General features: G+C 54.8%; 9 protein-coding genes across 9 annotated transcripts; 5 read left to right on the forward strand and 4 right to left on the reverse strand.

Annotated features, from left to right (window-relative positions):
- Positions 1 to 283: 283 nt before the first annotated feature.
- BO97DRAFT_402181 (F-box protein) lies at positions 284 to 1622 on the reverse strand. The gene is made up of 4 exons (XM_025694436.1): positions 1442 to 1622; positions 999 to 1368; positions 534 to 938; positions 284 to 480 (listed from the first exon to the last, which is right to left on the reverse strand). Exons 1-4 carry the CDS (start codon positions 1493 to 1495, stop codon positions 380 to 382), a joined length of 930 nt encoding a protein of 309 aa, XP_025556820.1. The 5' UTR covers positions 1496 to 1622; the 3' UTR covers positions 284 to 379.
- A 167-nt stretch (positions 1623 to 1789) lies between these two features.
- BO97DRAFT_467157 (UDP-glucose:hexose-1-phosphate uridylyltransferase) lies at positions 1790 to 3551 on the forward strand. Its single transcript, XM_025699626.1, has 4 exons — positions 1790 to 2200; positions 2291 to 2475; positions 2532 to 3297; positions 3349 to 3551. The coding sequence occupies exons 1-4, from the start codon at positions 2100 to 2102 to the stop codon at positions 3452 to 3454; spliced, it is 1158 nt and encodes a 385-aa protein (XP_025556821.1). The 5' UTR covers positions 1790 to 2099; the 3' UTR covers positions 3455 to 3551.
- A 383-nt stretch (positions 3552 to 3934) lies between these two features.
- On the reverse strand, positions 3935 to 4420 carry BO97DRAFT_419900 (Erg28 family protein; the record flags this gene model as incomplete). Its single annotated transcript, XM_025696608.1, has 2 exons — positions 3935 to 4294; positions 4370 to 4420. The coding sequence occupies 2 exons, from the start codon at positions 4418 to 4420 to the stop codon at positions 3935 to 3937; spliced, it is 411 nt and encodes a 136-aa protein (XP_025556822.1).
- A 484-nt stretch (positions 4421 to 4904) lies between these two features.
- Positions 4905 to 6028, forward strand: BO97DRAFT_334303 (ketoreductase; the record flags this gene model as incomplete). The annotated part of the gene is made up of 2 exons (XM_025691394.1): positions 4905 to 5081; positions 5165 to 6028. The coding sequence occupies 2 exons, from the start codon at positions 4905 to 4907 to the stop codon at positions 6026 to 6028; spliced, it is 1041 nt and encodes a 346-aa protein (XP_025556823.1).
- A 4406-nt stretch (positions 6029 to 10434) lies between these two features.
- On the forward strand, positions 10435 to 12221 carry BO97DRAFT_333844 (sugar porter family MFS transporter; the record flags this gene model as incomplete). The annotated part of the gene is made up of 3 exons (XM_025691378.1): positions 10435 to 10633; positions 10699 to 10811; positions 10869 to 12221. 3 exons carry the CDS (start codon positions 10435 to 10437, stop codon positions 12219 to 12221), a joined length of 1665 nt encoding a protein of 554 aa, XP_025556824.1.
- Positions 12222 to 12499: 278 nt separating this feature from the next.
- BO97DRAFT_402186 (uncharacterized protein) lies at positions 12500 to 12869 on the forward strand. The gene has a single exon (XM_025694437.1). The coding sequence runs from the start codon at positions 12612 to 12614 to the stop codon at positions 12834 to 12836; it is 225 nt and encodes a 74-aa protein (XP_025556825.1). The 5' UTR covers positions 12500 to 12611; the 3' UTR covers positions 12837 to 12869.
- A 1477-nt stretch (positions 12870 to 14346) lies between these two features.
- BO97DRAFT_467162 (putative GTPase NOG1) lies at positions 14347 to 16957 on the reverse strand. The gene is made up of 5 exons (XM_025699627.1): positions 16850 to 16957; positions 16656 to 16764; positions 16441 to 16542; positions 14663 to 16356; positions 14347 to 14609 (listed from the first exon to the last, which is right to left on the reverse strand). Exons 1-5 carry the CDS (start codon positions 16868 to 16870, stop codon positions 14568 to 14570), a joined length of 1968 nt encoding a protein of 655 aa, XP_025556826.1. The 5' UTR covers positions 16871 to 16957; the 3' UTR covers positions 14347 to 14567.
- A 274-nt stretch (positions 16958 to 17231) lies between these two features.
- On the reverse strand, positions 17232 to 18907 carry BO97DRAFT_402188 (polyamine acetyltransferase). Its single transcript, XM_025694438.1, has 4 exons — positions 18834 to 18907; positions 18111 to 18702; positions 17589 to 18041; positions 17232 to 17536 (listed from the first exon to the last, which is right to left on the reverse strand). The coding sequence occupies exons 2-4, from the start codon at positions 18504 to 18506 to the stop codon at positions 17513 to 17515; spliced, it is 873 nt and encodes a 290-aa protein (XP_025556827.1). The 5' UTR covers positions 18507 to 18702; positions 18834 to 18907; the 3' UTR covers positions 17232 to 17512.
- A 1481-nt stretch (positions 18908 to 20388) lies between these two features.
- BO97DRAFT_11955 (putative pyroglutamyl peptidase type I) lies at positions 20389 to 21495 on the forward strand. Its single transcript, XM_025689967.1, has 2 exons — positions 20389 to 20607; positions 20676 to 21495. The coding sequence occupies exons 1-2, from the start codon at positions 20497 to 20499 to the stop codon at positions 21405 to 21407; spliced, it is 843 nt and encodes a 280-aa protein (XP_025556828.1). The 5' UTR covers positions 20389 to 20496; the 3' UTR covers positions 21408 to 21495.
- Positions 21496 to 21617: the final 122 nt, after the last annotated feature.

The raw sequence follows: 21617 nt of genomic DNA on the forward strand, positions 1-21617 counted from the left end.
TTAAAGAGAATAAGAAGTCTGATTAAATGGAGAATGCACGCGATATTTGAGGGTGGAGCCTGCCACATCGATTTCAAATTCATGCTGTTTCGGCACCGCTTATCCGGTTAGCAGACAGGCACCGGCCAATCAGCGACAGAGGGGCCGCAGAAGTGCCGAGGTTCGATGACCAGACGCGGCCTAGTGCTTATCGCTTATCTCCAGGCGGCTTTTTTCTGCCGGTCGGGATTCTTTCCTCATTTGCCGGGCTGAGAGTCTTTGTCTACGATAGAAGCGAGGGGGTGGCATATATTGCATATGGCTACTTCTTATTGATGGACTGGCTTCATGCATTAACTAACCATATTGAAGCATATCACCTGCTGTGCAATATCATGGACTATACACTCCGCGTAAAGATCACCGCCTTCGGATAGTTCTTCTGTTCCTCCTGGGACTTCTCGACGGTCATCAACAGACAAGTGGTGCGAATATGCAATTCTAGACCGGTTAGCCAGCCCATCCGAAACAAACACCAGAACGAGGTGACCTACCTTCAATGCTCAATTCGTATGCCGTCGACCCCTCCTCATCACGGTGGACCAGCAACGGCATCTGCTGGTTGAGATATCTCCTCTCCCGAACCCGCGCCTTGATGCCGACATTGCGACCTGGATCAACCCAGAGCATCTGCGCCTCGTCGCGATCTGCGGCCAGTCCCTTGCCCGGAGTATCACCACCAGGGGCAGTACGGTCCCATCCTTCTCGCTCCTTAAGCCAATCCCGAAACACTCTTATGACCCCATCTTCGACGGTATGCGCACTCAGCAAGAGGTCACTACCCGGCATGACTTTGACCACATTGACCACCACACACAGCTGGAAGAAATCCTCGAATTCTTCCAGGTTGATCAGCCGCGCCACCGTCCGGTCCTCGTGGTGGGTCTCCGGCTCTTCGTCTATCAAATAGCGAGCGTCAGTCATCATCACCAGTAATCCGTTGTCCATGAGATACCTACCTGTGCTATGCGATTCCCATCGCGCGGCCACCGACCTATCTTCTGGTACCCGCTCCGGCCGGAACCGTGAGTACACTGAGCCGAGTCGGCCGAGGCGCTCCGCGGTGTCGACGTTCTCGTACAGGGACCCCTTCCCGTCGAACTGGCTGCTCAGGCCATCTGTGCCGATGTAGGTGCAGAAAACGTGCGGTTCAATGAGTTTCGAGCTCGGGTGGAAGCATTCGAGGATGAGCTTATATTCGGGCAGGGAGGCGGCTATGCGGAGCCGGTAGTGCAGGATTCTTAGGATGAGGGCGTGGAAGCGGTGGGAGACTGCCGTCCACGGGAGGAGGGAGCGGGTCGAGAACCTCGAGAGGATTTGTACTAGCACCTAGACGGATAGATTGATGGTTGCTGATTAGCGAGGGTAAGATGGGGGCTGCTAAGGAGTCGGTTGCTCGTACTTCGTTTGGGAGAGAGAAGAGGGTTAGCTTGGAGGCGTCGTTGTGGCTGGCCATAGTAATGACATCGCTCTTGCTGTCGTAGATATGTAGGGGTGTGTATGTTTCTGCAGTCCATCAACTGCACGACTGCACCGACTGCATCAACCGATGTCGACAACCGATGTCGACAACCTAAGACGGGACCATGTGATGTGAAATGACTGACCAGTTGACGTGGATGACGTCAGGAAGTCGGGCCGAACAACGCAAGTTCTCAACTCCACCCGGTCGGCTAACCGCGGGGAAGCTGTGGCCGAAGAGATTCAACCATCGAACTCGCAGACCAATTTTCTGGAGGTAATCCGGTCAAGAACACTATATGCAGTCTCGGAAAAATATCGCGAAGTCTGTCCCTCACTGCGACCGCGTTTGTCAGGGTCCCTGGGGTGTCTTCTCGTAGCCAGGGTCCATCGCCTAATTACCCGAGTGGCTTTTACCCCGTGGTAGGCATAATTTCCGGAGCCCCGCGACTGAAGGCCCCGCCAGCCCAGCTTTTTCTTCTCTCGCGGTCCGCGGCCTTCTCCTACCTTTTCCTCTCTCTCTTTTCTCCTTCTTCTCTTTTATCTTACCTAGATTCTCTCTTTGTCTGCATCCTATCCAGCGCAAATCATTCGCGACAATGGTTGAAAAAGTTCTCGACGACATCTCCCACCGCAGATACAACCCTCTGCGCGGGTCTTCCATCTTGGTCTCCCCTCACCGGACCAAGCGTCCTTGGCAGTAAGTGTAACATCTTCGAGGGGGCTCCGCTATTCAAACTCTATCGGACATGCACCAAGATCAATCAGCTAATATGCACTTGTGATGCAGGGGTCAGCAGGAGAGCCCCTCCAAGACCACGTTGCCTTCCTATGATCCCGCTTGCTATCTCTGCCCGGGCAACAAGCGCGCCCAGGGTGACTCCAACCCCAAGTATGAGAAGACGTTCGTGTTCGTGAACGATTACAGTGCGGTCAAGGAGGAGCAAGCCGCGTATACTCCGGAGAACACCGAAGGTATAGTTTTAAAGAGGTTTTCCTGCGATCGCAGCTACTCACACCTTTCCGCACAGAATCAGAATCATTTTTCCTCAGGGCAGAGCCCGTGACGGGCAAATGCTACGTGTTGACCTTCTCAGCGGCGCACAACCTGACGCTGGCGGACCTGACCCCCGCGGAGATCGTGCCGGTGATCGACGCCTGGACGCAGCTGTACACGGCGCACCTGTCGCCCAAGTCCCCACTGGCGGCGGTGGCACCAGCGACGACGCTGCCACCGGATGCGCCGACGGCCAGCGCGACGGCGCCGAAGGAGCAGTACCGGTACATGCAGATCTTCGAGAACAAGGGGGCGGCGATGGGGTGCTCGAACCCGCACCCGCACGGGCAGGTGTGGACGACTAGCTCGCTGCCGGAGGAGCCCGCGCTGGAGCTGGAGCAGCTGCAGAAGTACCGGCGCGAGCACGGCGGCAGCCACATGCTGGAGGCGTACGCGGCGCTGGAGAGCCGCAAGCAGGAGCGCGTCGTCTTCGAGAACGACAGCTTCCTCGTCGTCTGCCCCTGGTGGGCCGTCTGGCCTTTCGAGACCATGGTCGTCAGCAAGAAGCACAAGCGCGCCCTCGTCGACCTGAATGACACCGAGAAGGCTCACCTCGCTGAGGCCATCGCCGAGGTCACCCGCCGCTACGATAACCTGTTCGAGACCCATTTCCCTTACAGCATGGGCATCCACCAGGCGCCCCTCGACGGCACCGACGAGGAGATCGAGGCCTCGTACCTGCATCTACACTTCTATCCCCCGCTGCTGCGCAGTGCGACCGTGCGCAAGTTCTTGGTCGGGTAAGTGGTCATCACAACCTAAACTCGGACTAGCTGACTGACATTATTCAGATATGAGATGCTGGGTGAGCCGCAGCGCGACATCACCCCGGAACAAGCGGCTGCCAGACTCCGTGGCTGCGGAGGGGAACTGTATCGGAAGAAGATGGATGCGTAGGCTATAAATAGAGGTTCTTGAGGGTGTAATTATGCATATATCGTTCGACAATATCTGTACATTCTGACTTAACCTGTTTCAATTGTCATGGTCGCGGTTTTAATCGTGGCAACAAGGTAATCGAACTTCCGTTTATGCAAGGAGGCCTAGGCGTTCTTGACCCGAAGATATATATATGTGGAGCCGCCAGATTGGCAGCCAGGGTCCCCAACCTGATGTCATCAACAATTCTACAATGCTATCGACAGGCCACTAGTACCGCCAAATCCAAGATCTAAGAGTTAAAGCCATTATCATTAGTGCTAGAGAATTAACATTACTGAACATGCGCTCGAACCACATTCTGTACTCCTACAGCACACCACACCGCCCGCTCCTGAAACGCTTGAACGAACCCACAACCACGAAACGAACAAGATATACCCACGCACCAAACAATACTCAGCCATTCGCCAGGTATTATAGCCAGATCTTAAACCCCTACAGAGCCAAGTACCCATCGCGCTGCAAGAACATCCAAGTCAAGGTAGACGACGCAACAATCAGCGGGCTAACAAACCGACCCTTCAGTCTGGCGCTACCGTGCACCAGCTCACCGACGAAATGCACCAGCGCAATGCCGAACGTCCACAGGGCCAGATCGTACACGGCGGGGTTATTGATGTTGTAGGCGGCGTAGAAGCGGATCACGGCCGAGAGAAAGGTCCAGGTGCCGAAGGTGCGCGAGGACAGCGCGTTGGCGTGCGAGTAGCCTTCGGCCGTCTTGCCGTTGTAGAGCTCCGCTGCGTAGGCGGGGGAGCGGTACGCTTGGATGCTGTTTGCGGCGGAGACGACGGAGACCTATTGTTTTTTTTGGGTCGGTTGGTTAGTTTGGAGAGGAGAGTTCGGGGTTGAGGATTGCTGGGGAAGACGGACTAGGACGAGCCATTGAGGGAGGAAACCCTCGAAGGGGGGGAGGTAGAGCATTGTTGAGAGTTGCTGGTGGTTCAGACAGCCTAGGTTGTTGTGAGAATTCTTGAACCGAGGTCAAGAGGGACTGATAATTGAGCTGGAGGTGATGGTGGAATTGCAGCTGAAAGGTGTTTTTGGTGGTGCAGAAGGATGCACTCACTGTTTAGTGTTCCCGGCTAGGCAATCCCCCAACAAACTTGCGGTGGTGGTGGTGCACAATCGCTGCCTGAGGTTGCACTAGAATGGTATTCTCCGGGGTGAGGCGCGGGCCGCTCAAGAGCTGGCCATCTCCGCCAATCAGAGCCCACCATCTACGCACCGCATCATGGATATTCCCCAACCAGTCCGAGTGCCGAATGCAAAAGCAGCCCAGCTCCGGTTTTTCCTTCTCCGCGTCAATCCTCCGCGTCTTTTCCCTTCCCCCCTCCTTTTTTCCTCTTCTCTCTCCGCAGTCTGGTTTTAAGGACCGAGCTGAGCTGAGCTGAGCTGCATCGTGACCATGGACTTCCTTTCCAAGCATCTCGACTGCCTGTCTAATTGGCACCGTCACCTGCAGCCTGGATGGCAGACTGTCGGCGCCTCCGTCCTCCTGGCTGCTGGTGGCTTGTTCGTCGTCTCTCGCGCCTTGCTCTTCGTCAGGGTGCTCTTGAGCTTGTTTGTGCTTCCTGGTAAGCCGGTATGTTACTTCCTGATCTCTACGAGTTTTATTGCGTGATGATCACCGCAGCAAGACAAACTGATGAATGATCCTGTGGACAGCTCCGCTCTTTCGGCCCCAAGGGTAGCTGGGCCGTGGTGACGGGTGCCTCGGATGGCCTGGGCAAGGAATTCGCCATCCAACTGGCCCGCGCCGACTTCAACATCGTGCTTGTCTCCCGCACCGCATCCAAGCTCGATGCGCTCCGCGACGAGCTCAAATCGAAGTACCCCACCGTGCAGACCCGGACCCTAGCGATGGACTTCGCCCGCAACCAGGATAACGACTACGAGAAGCTGAAGGAGCTCGTGGCTGAGCTGGATGTGGCGGTGCTGGTCAACAACGTGGGCAAGAGCCACAACATCCCCACGCCGTTCGCGCTGACGCCGGAGGACGAGCTCGCGGACATCGTGACCATCAACTGCCTGGGCACCCTGCGCGCGACGCAGCTAATCGTGCCCGGCATGATCCAGCGCAAGCGTGGCCTGATCCTGACCATGGGCTCTTTCGGCGGACTCCTCCCGACCCCGCTCCTGGCCACCTACTCCGGCAGCAAGGCCTTCCTGCAGCAGTGGTCGACCTCGCTCGGCGCGGAGCTGGAGCAGCACGGCATCACCGTCGAGCTGGTCCAGGCGTACCTGATCACTTCCGCGATGTCCAAGATCCGCCGCACCAGCGCCACGATCCCCGACCCGCGCACGTTCGTCAAATCGGTGCTCTCCAAGATCGGCCGCAATGGAGGTTCCCCGACCTACGCGTACAGCTCCTCGCCTTACTGGAGCCACGGCTTGATGGCTTACTTTCTGACGTGTGTCACCGGCACCATGGGCAAGTTCGTGGTCGGCAAGAACATGGGCATGCATGAGGCTATTCGCAAGCGCGCGCTGCGCAAGGCTGAGCGGGAGAAGGGGAAGAAGAGCACTTAAGAGCGGGTGGTGGAGGTTCCCCCTTCTATTCTTAGAGTCTAATCCGCTCGACCACGTGGGAGTGTGACTCAAGGAGGGAGGGGGCGGACGTTCGCGGCCGGTGATAGTCTACGCGGGGGATGAGCAGGGCTGCAGGGGGGAGAGAGGTGGAGTTGGTCCGAATTCCGCAGCAGTGGTGCAAAGGGTGCAAGACCGAAAGTCTCGGTGTGAGAATCTGTCGTCCCGAAGCCCCGGATGGATCTGGAGATATGTTCCCTGTCGGTCTCGGGTTGCCGAAGGGCCCCTTTTTTATCTTAACTTTTATCTTTTCGATCCCAGGAAGAGGGGACCGGCTGGACCTCGCCATCGAACCCTACACGTGGTGATCCTGGGCCAATCAGGTGCTGACCAGGGAGGAACCTCGCAGATCATGTCGGACAGATAGGGAAAATCCGATCACTTATCTTACCTCGTTCAATGTTATTTAAATCATTCCGGCGAGTGGCTACGCCTCCCTTAGCTTCCGCCGTCAATTCCACCGCGTTTGACTTGCATGCATATCAACGATAGAGGGCTTCCATTGCGTGGTCGGTCCCAAAGTTGGGAACACCTCCTCCGGGAGGTTAATGCAGCGCGGCTGCACGCCTGCAACTCTAGATAAAGGGCCCGGTGGGCCTGACAGGGATTTCAGTCGGGAAGGAATCTGAAGAAGTAGGATGGCGTCAGACAAGCATGATACGTACTGTATATCGACGATACACTCGTCGCAAGACTCTTCTATTCTCTTCTCTTCTATACCATGAGTTAAACTTTTGGCAGAGTTTCATCATTTTGTCCTTGATGAAGACGACCCTGGGCCCTGGAACCCTGGTTTTGGTACCAGATGACGCGCTGAGTGTTAGTCGTGCGACGTTGATGCGGAACCTCACCGCCTGGTCTATACACATCCACCACCGACCACCGGGCCTATGATCTCATCGCTGCGGCTCAGTCTAGACGTGAGTCGAGCCGAGTCTAGTCTAGTCCGCTTTAGATAGACTCAGTCGATAGTGGCGTGCGCATCGGCGCCGAGATTGCGTCCGTAAACTTTGTCTTATATGTCCTTGCAGAATGGAAGAAGCACAATGTATGCTCTCTAGGCCCCCGATGAATCTTTCTATCCAGTAGACGGGATATGAGCGCTACGCATCCCACCGCTGCAGCCAGTCCAGGGAATAGAACGAGCAACCTGTCCTCTAGGGTCAGGATGAGCCTCAGCAACGAGCCGAGAGAGAGATTGCATTGCAAGCCGTGGGTCCCACGTTCCAAACACGTTTGGGTTTTTCTTAGACAATCGCTTAGACTGCCGGAGATTGAGGATCTGGTTTGGTTCAACTTGGCTTGGTTGGCGGGCGGAGCAGAAAAATTTTGTTTTTGCTGTTGCGTTGCGTGGCGGGTTTGAGTTTTGGAGTGGGTTTTTGCGTCCTTTTGATGGATCGGATCCCGTCAGGAACCGGAAGTTTCTATTGAACTTTAGGGCGTGGTTCCTGATCGATGAGGCCTGAGGTGTTTACTATCTATGTCTACTGTGATTGCCACCTGGGTTTGAGTGCCCGGTTTACTGGGTTGGGTTTTGTTGCTGACGGGTGTGCTGCTCATGCTATGATTATTGTCTACTACTTCCATTGACGGCAGCCTGTTTACCCAGATGATTGTCTGATGCAGACTGAGGCGAAAACAGGCTTGGCTTGACTAGACGGTGACGGTATTATTAGTGCTATCATTCTTGGCCGGATGCAGGGTGTTAGTTGTTCTCGGGTGAAACATCAGGCTAGCCAGACCGGATTAGACCGCATTCGGACCGGGACGAGTGAGAGAAGTGGGCACATTCTTGCAGTGTTGGCCCGTTGAGCCCAGCCGCCGCCCGTCATTTTTTCGCTGGACCGTCTCGCTGGATCCACTCTGCTCCCGGCTACGATCGGAACGGTGCTGTGGGATGGTGTGTGTTGCCGGTTGCGTGGTGTTTTTGTTGCTGGTGGTGTGAGGAGGAGCAGTGTGTGCGGTGATGTTTGGTATGTTGGCGAGGTTAATGGTTAGGGAAGTTCTGTTAGCATGCTGGTTATTGCTGCTGTATACTTCCCTCAGAGGAGACCGATACTGCATCAGTTGGATCTCTGCCTACGATACACCATCGGACATATCGGACCAACTGATCGGAGATGAAAAAATCTGCATCTCGCACGGGCAAAGCCGAGAGAGGTGAAGCCCCGTTGAGTGGTGGTGCCCGTCCGGCATGCCGAGTAAATTGTCTGACTGGCCGCCTGGCACGACCATCGCGAAGCAGAGACTTTTACCGAGCCGCCGAAACAGTCAAGCCATGCAGACCGGCCAAATTCCGAGGGCGATGATAGGGCCAGCGACAACACCACCTTGCGACTCAGCCTAGCCGGGGTGGAGCAGCCAGCTTTCGCCGCGCGCTCCACCCACCGGTGAGCTTCAAACGGGAAGGATTCGGTGGTCTGCCTTGGCTAGCCTGCTCTAGCGGCCTCGTCTAGCCTGCTGGCCTTGCTGCGTCGGCACACCGAGACCACGTCGCGATGCCGATGCCGAGTGGTTTAATCTGCTCGGGTGGCCGATCAGCTCGGCCTGAACCAGTCGTCGTGCACGATGCGGGAACGTGAGACGTGTGCCAGACAACCTGTCCCGGTGTAGGTTGTGAACACTTGGGATACTTATTTGATGCTGATTCTCTGCTCGTGTGCGTCAAATGTGCTTAGAATTATTTTTCTTGGTCTGAATGTCTAGTGTTGGGATATCAGGCCAGACGGCCATGCCGAGTTGATGATGACGGTGGTGGTGGTGGTGGTGGTGGTGGTGTTACCTGTTCCTGATTGTGTTCCTACTGGGTGCGGCATTGGTTCGGGATCGGCACGGCATTTACTCTTCCCATGAACAAAAAAAAAAAAATCTCTGCTTGCAGGGCAAAAAAAAACAAGCCTCCACTTAGTGCCCGAGGATCTCCCTCCATTGGACCGCATACGGCAACTTTACTACGACGCAGCGCTGGTTCCTCAAAGGAGAGAAAAGCAATGAGAAAACTTTTTAATTCGTGCCAATTCTTCTGACACAGAGATTGGTCGTCAAGAAGTCTTTGTTCAGGAACACAATGGTCTCGTCTCGTCTCTACCAGTCTGATCACTGGAGAGGGTTTAATCAAGGGAGGGAAACCGAAGGAAAAAAAAAAAAAACCACCGGTGGATCATGCGCCCGCCCGTCTACCACAACATCCAGACAACGAAACTGTAACACAATCTCCAAGCTGCACGGCATGCACGGCAAGTAGAGTGTGTGCATGTCTGTGGCAAACCAAATGGTGGTAGACGACTGTCAGCTGCTTCGGTAGTCAACCAGGTGAAGAATGACCGATTGGCAGCCAGTCCATGGAAAATCCGGGCGCATCACGGGCCTTAACCTTGTACACCATCGAATAGATTGCAAGCGGGTATCATGATGACGGCAAGGACGAGGCCGAAAGGGGAGTCAATTCCGCAGGAAGCAGTGGGAGCACACATCCATCCATGATCAATAGTGTTGTGTATAGTATGAAGAGTAGTAAGCAGTGGGTGTGTCAAGAATGACCGAATTGGGGAGAAACTCGTGAGTCCATGGCCGGATCGGGTAGTTTCCAGAAGCCGATTGAAGGGTTCTTCCATTCCTTCCATACACTTCATCCACATCTCTCCATACCAGTCACCATCACCCCAAATTCCTCTCCTCATTATTCCCTCCTCACTCCTCTCTCTCTCCGCCGTCTGCGGCCTTTAGTGCGGGTTTAGTCAGGCACTTCTCAATTAATCAGTTAGTCTCTCCCAAATCTCCCCACTGCAAGACACCTGCATCCAATAATGAGCCCGGAATCTTTGCCCCCCCTGGCTTCCGAATTCTCCCACCTCCTCGTTCGTTTCTTTCCTCCACCACCCCCGGTTCGTGCCGGTTTTGTTTTCGGGGAAAAATCGCAGAAACGCGGAAGAAAATAACAAACTGAGACGCTGAGATCTGGGCCCCCGTTTTTTCCTTGCCCATGCCCATGGTCTTACCCCCACAAGAATGGGCCATGGGGTGCTGCCCTCTCACTCTCCTCCAATCCCTCCAATCCCTGGTCTGGAGGCAAGTTGCCGACGGATGTAGTAATTCAAAAAATTCTTTTCCCTTTCCTTTTTCGGTTCTGTTTTGTGATGATGCCGCCGTCATCTTTACCCATCCTTACCGAGTCCGTTCGGCTTGTCCTCGCCGTCTCTCCGTATATAATTCCTCCACCTCCCCCAGCTTCTCGCTCTTGATATCTTCCCTTCTCCCATCAGTCTTGTGCCTTACACTTCCAACCATTTCCTCCCAATATTGTCAACAGGGATTCAACTGCTATCGTGTTTGTGAAACCCACCGACAACATGGGTGTCCACAACATCATGTCACGCTTTAAGCCTTCGACTGAGCACTCGGAGGCTTCCACTCCTGCTCGCTCCGATTCTCTCGCTGAGAAGGATCACGGTATCGTCGATGACTCGCCCGTCAAGTATCTCACCTGGCGTTCGTTCATCCTCGGTCTCTGTGTCTCCATGGGTGGTTTCATCTTCGGTTACTCGACCGGTATGCATGGAGATCTTTTCCTCCCGTAACACCACTCCGTCCGCTAATGCCCCGCCTCCCCACAGGTCAAATCTCCGGTTTCGAGACCATGCAAGATTTCTTGATGCGCTTCGGTGAGAAGCAGGCTGATGGCTCCTATGGCTTCAGCAACGTTCGCTCCGGTTTGATCGTCGGTCTGGTATGCTTTCCTTCTGCGCTCGGCTACGAGATCGCCCCAAACTAACGGGTCTATCAGCTGTCTATCGGTACTATGATTGGTGCCCTGACTGCCGCTCCCATTGCCGACCGTTTCGGCCGCAAGCTCTCCATCTCTTTCTGGTCTCTCATCCACATTGTTGGTATCATCATCCAGATCGCTACCAGCACCAACTGGGTCCAGGTCGCCATGGGCCGTTGGGTTGCCGGTCTCGGTGTCGGTGCTCTGTCCAGTGTCGTCCCCATGTACCAGTCGGAGTCTGCCCCCGTGCAGGTTCGTGGTGCCATGGTTAGTGCCTTCCAGCTGTTCGTCGCCTTCGGTATCTTCATCTCCTACATCGTCAACTTCGGTACGGAGAGAATCCACTCCACTGCCTCCTGGCGTATCACCATGGGTATCGGTTTCGCCTGGCCCTTGATCCTGGGTATCGGTACTCTGTTCCTGCCCGAGTCCCCCCGTTACGCCTACCGCCAGGGCCGCGTCGACGAGGCCCGTGAGGTTATGTGCAAGCTCTACGGTGTTGGTCCCAACCACACCGTTATCCTCCGCGAGATGAGGGAGATGAAGGACAAGCTCGATGAGGAGAAGAACGCCGGCACTGCCAAGTGGCACGAGCTCTTCACCGGCCCTCGCATGTTCTACCGTACCATGCTGGGTATTGCTCTCCAGTCTCTTCAACAGCTGACCGGTGCCAACTTCATCTTCTACTACGGAAACACCATCTTCCAGTCCACCGGTATCTCCAACAACTACATCACCCAGATCATTCTCGGTGCGGTCAACTTCTTCATGACCCTGCCCGGTCTCTACATTGTCGAGCACTACGGTCGCCGCAAGAGTTTGATGTACGGTGCCGCCTGGATGTTCATCTGCTTCATGATCTGGGCCTCGGTCGGTAACTTCGCTCTGGACCTCGACAACCCGCAGTCCACCCCCGCTGCCGGTAAGGCTATGATCGTCTTCACCTGCTTCTTCATCGTCGGTTTCGCGACCACCTGGGGCCCCATCGTCTGGGCCATCTGTGGTGAGATGTACCCTGCCCGCTACCGTGCTGCCTGCATTGGTATCGCCACTGCTGCCAACTGGACCTGGAACTTCCTCATCTCCTTCTTCACCCCCTTCATCAACTCCGCCATCCACTTCGCCTACGGCTACGTGTTCGCAGGCTGCTGCTTCGCCGCTATCTTCGTGGTCTTCTTCTTCGTCATCGAGAGCAAGGGCCGCAGTCTCGAGGAGGTCGACAGCATGTACGTGCTGCACGTCCTCCCCTGGAAGAGTGAGAGCTGGGTCCCCCCCGAGGGCATCATCGATGACATGCGCCACCCTCCCTCCTCCCCCAAGGCCGAGGGCCAGGCTGAGCACAGCGAGCCCGCCATGGAGCTCCGCGAGTAAACGCGGGCCCGGTAATTTTGTCTTACGATTCTGCGCGCCTGTATATTGACCATCTCTTCTACATCTGTTTTAATGGCTCGCACTTAATGGCTTGCATTTTCTTCTTTGCTTCACACATCGAATGGGCATGAATGCATTGAGGCATGGTTGTACGACCTGCTCTCTGGACTGGGATCTGACGTTCGGCGTTTGGTGATACCTCAGAGCACGACTTTATTGATTGATTTTAAAATGAAATATTTGAAACAGTATTGGTATTTTGTCACGTAGGCTCAATTGTAGTTTGTAGTTTCCGTCATTGGTTGGTAGAGTCAAGCTTGTCATATCCCACATCCAGGTGACATTGCATTGCAGCTGACTGCCATGGACTGGTTACCTTGTTGGGTTGACATGGCTACGGGGATAACCCCGATCCTCATTTCCCGTCTCAATTCCCCATCTGCATGTCTAGCATTAAGCTTTGCCTCCCTGTCAACACCCACCCTTGGTCCGAAGCGGTTATTTGTATACCCTAGATTCCTTGACTGGTCTGCGCTTCCTGGTCATGCTTGTGACCGCTCCCTTGTTGGTTCTGGAGAATTGTCATGGGGATGCATAATGCATGAGACCCGGTGACAGTATGTGGCAGAGATAGCTAGATATTCTATCCTCACTACCCCCCACATTCTTAACCTTTCACTCCTGCCCGAAAATAGTCCCTCCTCTACTTCAGTTGCACAGTCTAAATGAACACTTACTATCCTAACACTGCACCTATACCCAGCTACACCCATCTGCAACCCTAAACACGTTCAACACCCCGAACCTGCAAAACTCAACAGAGCCAAAGAGATAGATACCACCTCCCCTCCCCTCCACACCTCCATTCCCCAGGGATATCCCAGACTACCCCGCACCGTCCCCGTCTCCTCCCTGAATCATAGATCCCACCTACCCGCCCAACCTCCGATAAAGAGAGAGGTAACATCAAGAATACCACTCTACCCCAGACCCAGACTCAGACGTAGACCCGAACGGCCCGTCCCTCCCTGACGAGAAGACTCCGTCGGACGAAGGGTAACTCCCGCTCATATGCATTCGCTGTTATCCTTCCGAGGAGGGTAGTATTATCACCGCGCAGGTCAGCCGCGCCTGTCCTGAACGGACGGCCAGGCTTGCGGGAGAAGACCCTTTTTTTTTATTATCTGTATCAGGGAAGTTTGCCGGGTGGGAGGATAGAGTTTAGATGCAGATGCAACGCTACTCAACGCCACTCTCGGCGGGTGGTGGGGTTCTCGGCGGTTGGTTTTCAGTGCCAGTATCTTAGAAGGAATATCTAGTTCATTGCTACGCTGGCGAAGACATAGTAGTCACATTAGTATCTAACGTGATACTACCCGAAGAAAGGAGCCGGTCCTGAACGCATTGAATCTAGTCTGTCTACCGCAAGTAGCTGTCTGAGTGTAGCCTGCGTGTGTGCACTGCTGGATTAGAGGATGTGCCTACTTATCTGACTCTGCAGTGGTCCACCACTGTCAATCAAGTTAGGATATTCATATGTATATATATACACAGAGCTCATCTTGTCTAGCGCCGGGCTGGAGACTTCGCTTCCGGACTGGCTTCTCTAATAGTCTCCGTCCCATCTGGATAGATAGAGGCGGCCTGATCGAAACAGAAACAGGAGATTGCATGAGAGGAAATGGTAGATCTGCACGGTTTTACACTCTGCGTGTGGCTTACGGGGCTATGATTTGAACGCTTGAAGTCTGGAACGGGTGCTCGCTGACGAGTCTGCTTGATTTGATGTCTGTATTGCTTGACGCCGCGTAGGTGGGTGATCGAGGGGCGGAGTGGTCGGCGAGGATTAGGGTGAGACGGTGCGAAGAGGGAAAGGTATAAGTGGAATGCATGGTCGGTCTGAAGCTGAGAAAATGTCTGATCCCATCGGGAAGACATCATTGCTTCTTTTGAAGGCTGAGGCAACACCGAGTTCTTGTAGAAGGGAACAAGACATCGAGACTGCTACTAGATGGCACGAGATGGCATCATAGGCGAACAGCTCCTCTGCGACCATTCTACCGCTACGCACACCAATACACAATGCACTGAAAATCATTCAACCCGGTACACAACCCAGGTATATCTAAGAACTAAAACCAACAACGATCTTCCACTCAACAACTAGACAAAAAAATAAAAAGACGTGGAACAAACACCCCAAACGCCCCGAGAATTTTTTGGAATCGCCCCGGTTCAATTCATGACCACTATGTTGCAACGAGGATTGAGCTTTGTACTTGTACGATGGGTAGTGTATTAAGAAGAAAGGACTTCGTCTCGTCATCGACCATCTGCATGGTCCTTTTAACGACGCTGGGTCTTGCCGATAGTACGCTTGCCGGTGTACTAGAAACAGCATCAGTAATGGCCAATTGAAAACCAGCAAGAATAAAACTTACCAAGTGCTTGGGCAAGGAGGCGGTGGTGTGTCGATCGGCCTCTCCCTGGCGGGCCATGCGGTTCATCTTCTTCTGGCCCAGCTTGGCCAACCGCTCGGCCTTGGTGCGCGCCTTCTCGTCGGTCACACCATCGTGCAGACGATCGGTCGCCGCCTGGCTGCGAGCACGGCTCTTGGCCCGGGCGATCGCCTGGCGAGGATCCGACATATCGACGTCCATGTCGTCGTCCATGTCCGCATCGCGCGTGAGCGGGCGGCCACGGACCTGGCTCTGGGACCGCGCGCGGCTGGCGGCGGCATCGACATCGTAACCGGCCGAGTCCAAGGCCTCCTCCATCTGGGAGAGCTTCTTGGCCTTGGCGCTGCGGGGGATGGCCGCCCGGTTCTTGAGCGACTTGCGCAGCTTGGCGTCGTTCTTCATGAGCGCCCGCTTCTCGCGGATCAGGTCCGCCTTCATACGGGTGTCGGCGTCCTCGGCATCTTCCACGCTCTCGTCCGAATCGTAGTAGCCATCGCCCTCGAGCTTCTCCTCCTCCTCTTCCAGAGCCGCCAGCTTGGCCTCGATCTCCGGGTCCACGTAATCGTAGATGTTCTTGCCGTTCCACACCTCGGGGATCTTGTCGTGCTTCCACTCGTCGTCGGCCAAGTCGTAGGTCTTCTTGAGGTCGATGTTGTAGACACCAGCACCACCGTTCTCCTCCTCGAGGTCCCGCTCTAGCTTCTTCCGGTTGGGGTCGTTCTTGTCGTACTTCTTGAGCGTCTTGATGGCATCAGGAATGAACGTCTCGCGAGTCACGCCACCCATGGGCTGTGCAACGTGAATACGGGCGAGGACATCGCCCAGGCGACCGCCGGGGGTACCGGAGTTGTTAGTACCGGACTTGAGCTTCTGGGCCACACGCTCAGCGAGGAGCTTGTCGCAAGCGGCGTTCTTGACAGCCGTGACACCCTCGGTGGTTGTACAAGACAGCTGCAGGAGCTCAACGTCACCAGCCTTGAGGATAGCCTCCAGCTGCTGCTGGTACTCAGGCTCGAGGTCCTCCGGGCGGCGAACATCAATCTTGTTGACCACGAGGAAGACGATCTTGTTGGCGAAAAGGGGCTTGATGCTGTGGAACAGCTTGATCTGGTCACCCACGGAGTAACCGCACTGTTCGGACAGATCCATGAAGTAGAGAACGGCAGAGCGCAAGTGGGCAATGGCAGTGATAGACTGCATTTCAATGGTGTTCATCTCTTCGAGGGGGTGGTCGAGGATACCGGGGGTATCGATGGCCTGGAAACGCAGGTACTTGTAGTCGAAGTGACCGACGAACAAACTCTTCGTAGTGAAAGCGTAGGGCTGAACGTCGACATCCGCGCGGGTGATGCTGCGCAAGAAGCTGGACTTGCCGACGTTGGGGTAACCGCAGATCAAGAGCGTACGGGTGTTGGGGTCGATCGCGGGCAGACGACCCAAGTGCTGACGCACCTGCTCAAGGTAGACGAGGGGGTCCTTGAGACGCTTGCAGATGGTGGCCATACGACCGAGAGCAGCGCGCTTGAGCTGCTTGCACTGGAACAGCGACTGCGCATACTTGATCAGACGAACGTAATCGCGGGAGACAGTTTCGATGAGATGCTTCGCGGTCGAAATCTGACCGAGGGCGATTCTGAAGTGGTCGGCATCGTAAAGGGTGTTCATCAAATCCTTGTCTGGCGGGAGTTTAGATTATCTGACTGCCAATCCCACAATGGCCGAGGGGCAAATTTTCCGGCGGTGTTGGGTAGCCAACTTACGGAAAGGGTGAATGTCCTGCAGTCTGGGGAAGCCATCGAGAATAGCCTGGAACTTCTCGCAGAAAGTCTCCTGAGTGTATTTGACCTTTCGGGTGTAGAAGCCTAAGCGGCAGCGAAAAATCCATCAGTCAAAATTCATTTATCACCGGTTGCCGCATGGTAACCACCGACTCGATGGTCGGCGTCGCAAAACAGACGAGGGCAAATGCACATACCTCGAATACGGCTGATGTTGAAACCAGCACGGATCTGAGTGGGCAGCTGTCTTTGGGTGCGGCTGAGGACGATGTCCAGGAATTCCTGGTTCGTAGGCACCGGAGCGATCTAATCAAGCGGTGAAAATGAGGTGTCAGTTGGGTGGATTCTGGAACGAGCTGCGATGGATTTCGGCGTCGTCGGGGAAGCTTACATCTTTCCACGTCGTCTTCATGATGGGCACCTGTGGAAATAGAGTCGGAACAGCAAGCGACTCGTCAAAGGAACCCCGGGGATGAGTTGCAACCTTGAAGAGTTGGTAATCTTGCCGGAGTCGAGATCAAACGAAAAAAAAATATGGCGGGCGGTCGGAGGGCAGATTTTGGCGGGCGGTGAGCAACTGATTGGCTAGTGATTTTAGTTAGTTCTGTTGGTGTGGGGGAGGGAGGCTGTCCGGTGAACGGGGAAGACCTCCAGTGCAAGTTTATTTTGCGGCATGTTATGTATTCAACCGGGAACTCTCGATCCTCCTGTCTATGGAGTCTTCATTTACATTGACTAGTTATCGGAGGACTATGTTACATCGACATGGATGTCCTGACAAAACCAACCACGGTGTGTTTCGATCCGGCCATCGTATCATCATCCATCCTCCATCATCCCGTCCCTGAACCCCATCGTAGCCCGACAGAACGCCTTGCTTTTATCAGAAACCCACCAGGAAGACTGAAATCCCGTGTAATCAAGCCATAAGAATGCAATAAACCGTCATCGAGGGAATGGGTACTAAGATCCGAGTCAAAGAAATCATCAAGGGAAGGTTGCACGGCCGTCCACCACTAGATCATCATTATCAAGAAGAGGCCCGGGCGCGGATTCACTCTTTGTTGAAATCGAACACCTGTAGAAAAACTGTTAGTCTAGGAGTGCAATGAGGAGATATCGACACCTACCAAGTCCACCCAACCACCGCCGCCAAACTGACACTTGCTCGGCCCACGGTTCTCGAAGCCAAAGGATTCATAGTAAGGAATCAAGTGGCCGTGCGCGATAATGGCCAGACGGTTGGCAATCTGCGCGTCCTTAATGCGCTGGATATAAGACTTCATGAGAGTGCTGCCGACCGATTTGCCCTGATGTTGGGGCAATACAGCGAGCGAGTGGATGGCGATTGTGCTGCCGTACTCATCGTGGCCCACGGTCTCTCCGTTCTCCACGGTCATGCGCTCGGTCTGCCAGTTGGCCGGCATCGCCATCGACTTGTCCGTCACCACGGGGGTTGAGGTCCTCGTGGCAATAATGTGTCCAACCAGAGTGGGGCGTGGCTTGGGCTCGCCCTCGCGGAGGATGGGAAGAGTGAAGAGACCGAGGCAGAGTTCAGGGCACCGGCTCAGACGGTAGCGGAACTATACGATCGCGTCAGTCATCTGAGCAGCGCACAGACTGTCGGAGTCCATGAGTCAAGATTGATGTACCTTTTCGCTCGTACAACGCTCCTGCTGGGGGAAGGCCTCTTCGACTTGGACACAGTCCTCGACATTCGACTCGGTCAGAACCTGCACGAAGGGGTGCAGTTCGTCCAACTTGGTGCGCTGATGCACCGGCGGGCGGCGAAACCAGTAAGGATATTCGTTGAGATCGTCGTGATCGACCGCGACATACTCCCCGTCGACCTCCTCTTCCCCCTCTTCCTCGTCCTCGTCGTCGATGTCGGCGTCTTCCAGAGGCAGCCCATTGGCCCGCGCCGTCTCTGCCCGCTCTGAGTGGTTGGACAGCTCGCGCGCGGTGGCGGGCAGGGAGAAGGAGTCTGCGTTGGACAACGGCCGGAGCCCGTTGACGGGCTCTTCATAGTGGTTGGACTCGTCGGACATGGTTGCGAACCGGGGCAGGCGCGCGAGGCGATGAGATGGTGAAACGTGAGTTGAGTAGGAAATTGGACGTGTGGGAATGGAGGCGATCGGCAAGCGACAGGCTGACAGAGGATGCAGGCCAAGCAAGGGCTGAGCTGACTGAAGGTAGAAGTCGGGAGTCGGGATGAATCGAGGGGTACGAAATACGCGGGAAAGCCTAGAGAAAGAAAGAGTGGGGATCAGATTTAGCTCAATGCGGACGATAAGCCTCGGACTGCGATTCCAGAAGCTCGATCCGGAGCGATCCAAGCGAGGTAGAGAGGTGTTCTGCTGCAGGAGGGGATTTACTTAGGGATGTGTTGAAGGTGAGCAGGTGGGAGAGAATCGCAGAGCTCTTCCGATGTGAGATGTTGGCAGGTACGCGCACAAGGGAGAGAAGAATAGGAGAAAGCTGAGCTAACTGTGGGAGATTCAGTCAGTCATTGCAGAGTTTGTGCGGGCGGAGGAACCGATAACGGGAGCAGGGAGGGAGTTGCCACTCACTCACTCACTCACTCACTCACTCAATCAATCAATTTTATCAATGTAACAACAGCCTGTCTCCAAGATTGCAGCAAGTTGAAAGGAGATGATGAACTGGAAAAAGAAAGTAAGAGTTTTCTTGCTACATATAGAGCGTCACCACAACCTCAGTGCTTGATCCCATCCATGATCATAATAAACCACACTATTTCTTCATAAGTATCTTTGCTACCCCTACAATCGCAACCAAATCTTGGTCATTGCCAGCCAGCCATCGGAAATTGCGACAGAACAGACCCAGTGCGGGTGAAGTTGTTTTGCAGGGGTAAATACCCCGGTGACTTCTCCGCTTTGCTGTCGGTGGATCAATGAAACACACGAGAATGGTAACTGATGGGGTTTTGGTATGGTCAGGACCTCCAGAGCTGCACCCGGTCAACTTCCCTCCCTTTCCTTTTCTCTGTTTCTGACCCTTCCAGCCTGACGCTTGAAGTTTCACTCGAGCTCATCTCTTGGAGGGCAAAGAATTGAGCGGCGGGCCATTGCATCGGTGCACTGTACTGTACCTTGTGCACAGATCAATATGGACGCAGTGCTTAGGATTGGCACTAGTACCTTACAGATGATTGCCAATGACGTATTGGCAAAGACCACGCATTAGTGCCGCCCATCCTGGTCGATGTTTGAAGAAATGATCGATTCAAGGATCTCGGATTGTTTGATTGGATATCAGAATGTTTGATCCTAAGCATACATAATCCAGAAGAGATAAGCACCTGCAATCTCACCAATCTTACCTCATACGGTGCCAGCCTCCCACTGTTCGCCATCTGGCACGTCGTGGAACAACACGTGCACCGGGATCCTCACGGTGAGAGTGTTGGTGGCCTCCTGCCGCTTCTCGTTCAACACCTATCCAATCCGCCTCGTGTTGGAGTAGGGCGACTCACACCATGAATGTACCACTCCGGGGCTATGCCGCCCGAAGCCCCCAGTAGACTCTCCCTGACCTCGGCGAGAAAAGCAGCAATGAAGACGGGCTTGATCACTCCCCCTGGCTTGCCGGCTGCTCTACCCGAATCCGACCCTGCCGATCAAATCCCGTCTGAAACACACCTACTGCAGCATAAGTCCATCATAGATGTTAATCCTATACAGTTCGTCCCAGAAGGTCCGAAAAGATCAGTGAAGATCGATCAGCCCATTTTGCTTATCGTGGGACGCCAAGAGAACTGGTTGGCCAAAACCGGCAAGGAATGCGGGGGAAAGTAGAAAAGCAAAGCCCCGGGTTCCGGAAATCCAATTAACTTACCACCTTGCCTTTTCCCCTCCTTTCGATGCTTGCAGCTTTCTTTCTTTGGATGTGAGGATATACTGATTAACGGATGGACTGAGAGCCTGTGATTTATTGCAGCGTTGACCTTTCGTTAACACACCCCGCAGCCCACCTTCCCTTCCATTCTAACCGCGGGGCGCAACTACCAATATCATGGGCGACTACGGACGAGGAGCGTCATCGCTCGAGACGCAAGCACTAACCACCCCGTCATTGGCGGCCACCGAGCCCGACGAGATGTCCGTGTTGGTAACAGGCTTTGGTGTATGTGAACTTCCTGACCGTCGCGCGACCCGACCGCAGTTTCCATTGACGACGATACCTCTGGCTAGCCCTTCAAAACGAACCTGGTCAATGCTTCTTATCTAATCGCCTCATCGCTACCGTCCTCCTTCACCTTCTCCGCATCCACCCCAGGCTCCACGCCGTGTCGCGTCTCCATCCACGTCCATCCGTCCCCGATCCCAGTCGCCTACTCGACCGTGCGCACCACCCTCCCCGTGATCCTGGACGACTACGCCAAGGCCCACGATGGCCGCCGCCCGGACTTCGTCATCCACATGGGCATCGCCGCCACGCGGAACTATTACTCCGTCGAGACCCAGGCCCACCGCGACGCATACCTGATGTCCGACGTCAAGGACCGATCCGGCTACGAGGACGGGGAGCGTCTGTGGAGGGAGCTCGGCCTGCCTGCCGTTCTCACCGCCGGACGCGCGAGTGCCTCGGTGCCTGGGTCTGGGCTGTCGTCGTCACGGTCGTCGTCCGCGAAGAAGTATCTGAACCCCCATCCACCGGATACGGAGTTCTTGACCACGTGGCAGTCGTTCGCGCGGCCCGGGATGGATTTGCGCATCTCCAACGATGCCGGCCGGTACCTCTGCGAGTTTATCTTCTACACGAGTCTGTCGCTGGCCTATCGGGAGGGCCAGGACCGGAATGTAGTGTTCTTCCATGTGCCCGGATCTTGCACCGATGAGGATGTCGCCGCCGGGAAGGAGGCGGCCATCGCGTTGATCAAGGCTCTGGTGACCAGCTGGGTGGTCAGCGACAGCCAGGTCTAGGCGGGGTCGGACCTAAAGCATTTGGAGGCTAGATTGGATTCGCTTAGCCTTGTCCTTTGTTATATTGTACTGGTACACCGCATGGGAAAGTTGGTTGCGTAGTAAACATGGCGTTGACGAATATTTATGTTTAGCAGCAGCTGAGCTGCATGAAGCATCTGAGGGGCTTCTTGATTCAGTGCGTGACACTAGATCCTACACTCAGATTAT

Source organism: Aspergillus homomorphus, assembly GCF_003184865.1.
Source record: "Aspergillus homomorphus CBS 101889 unplaced genomic scaffold BO97scaffold_1, whole genome shotgun sequence".
Lineage (NCBI taxonomy): Eukaryota > Fungi > Ascomycota > Eurotiomycetes > Eurotiales > Aspergillaceae > Aspergillus > Aspergillus homomorphus.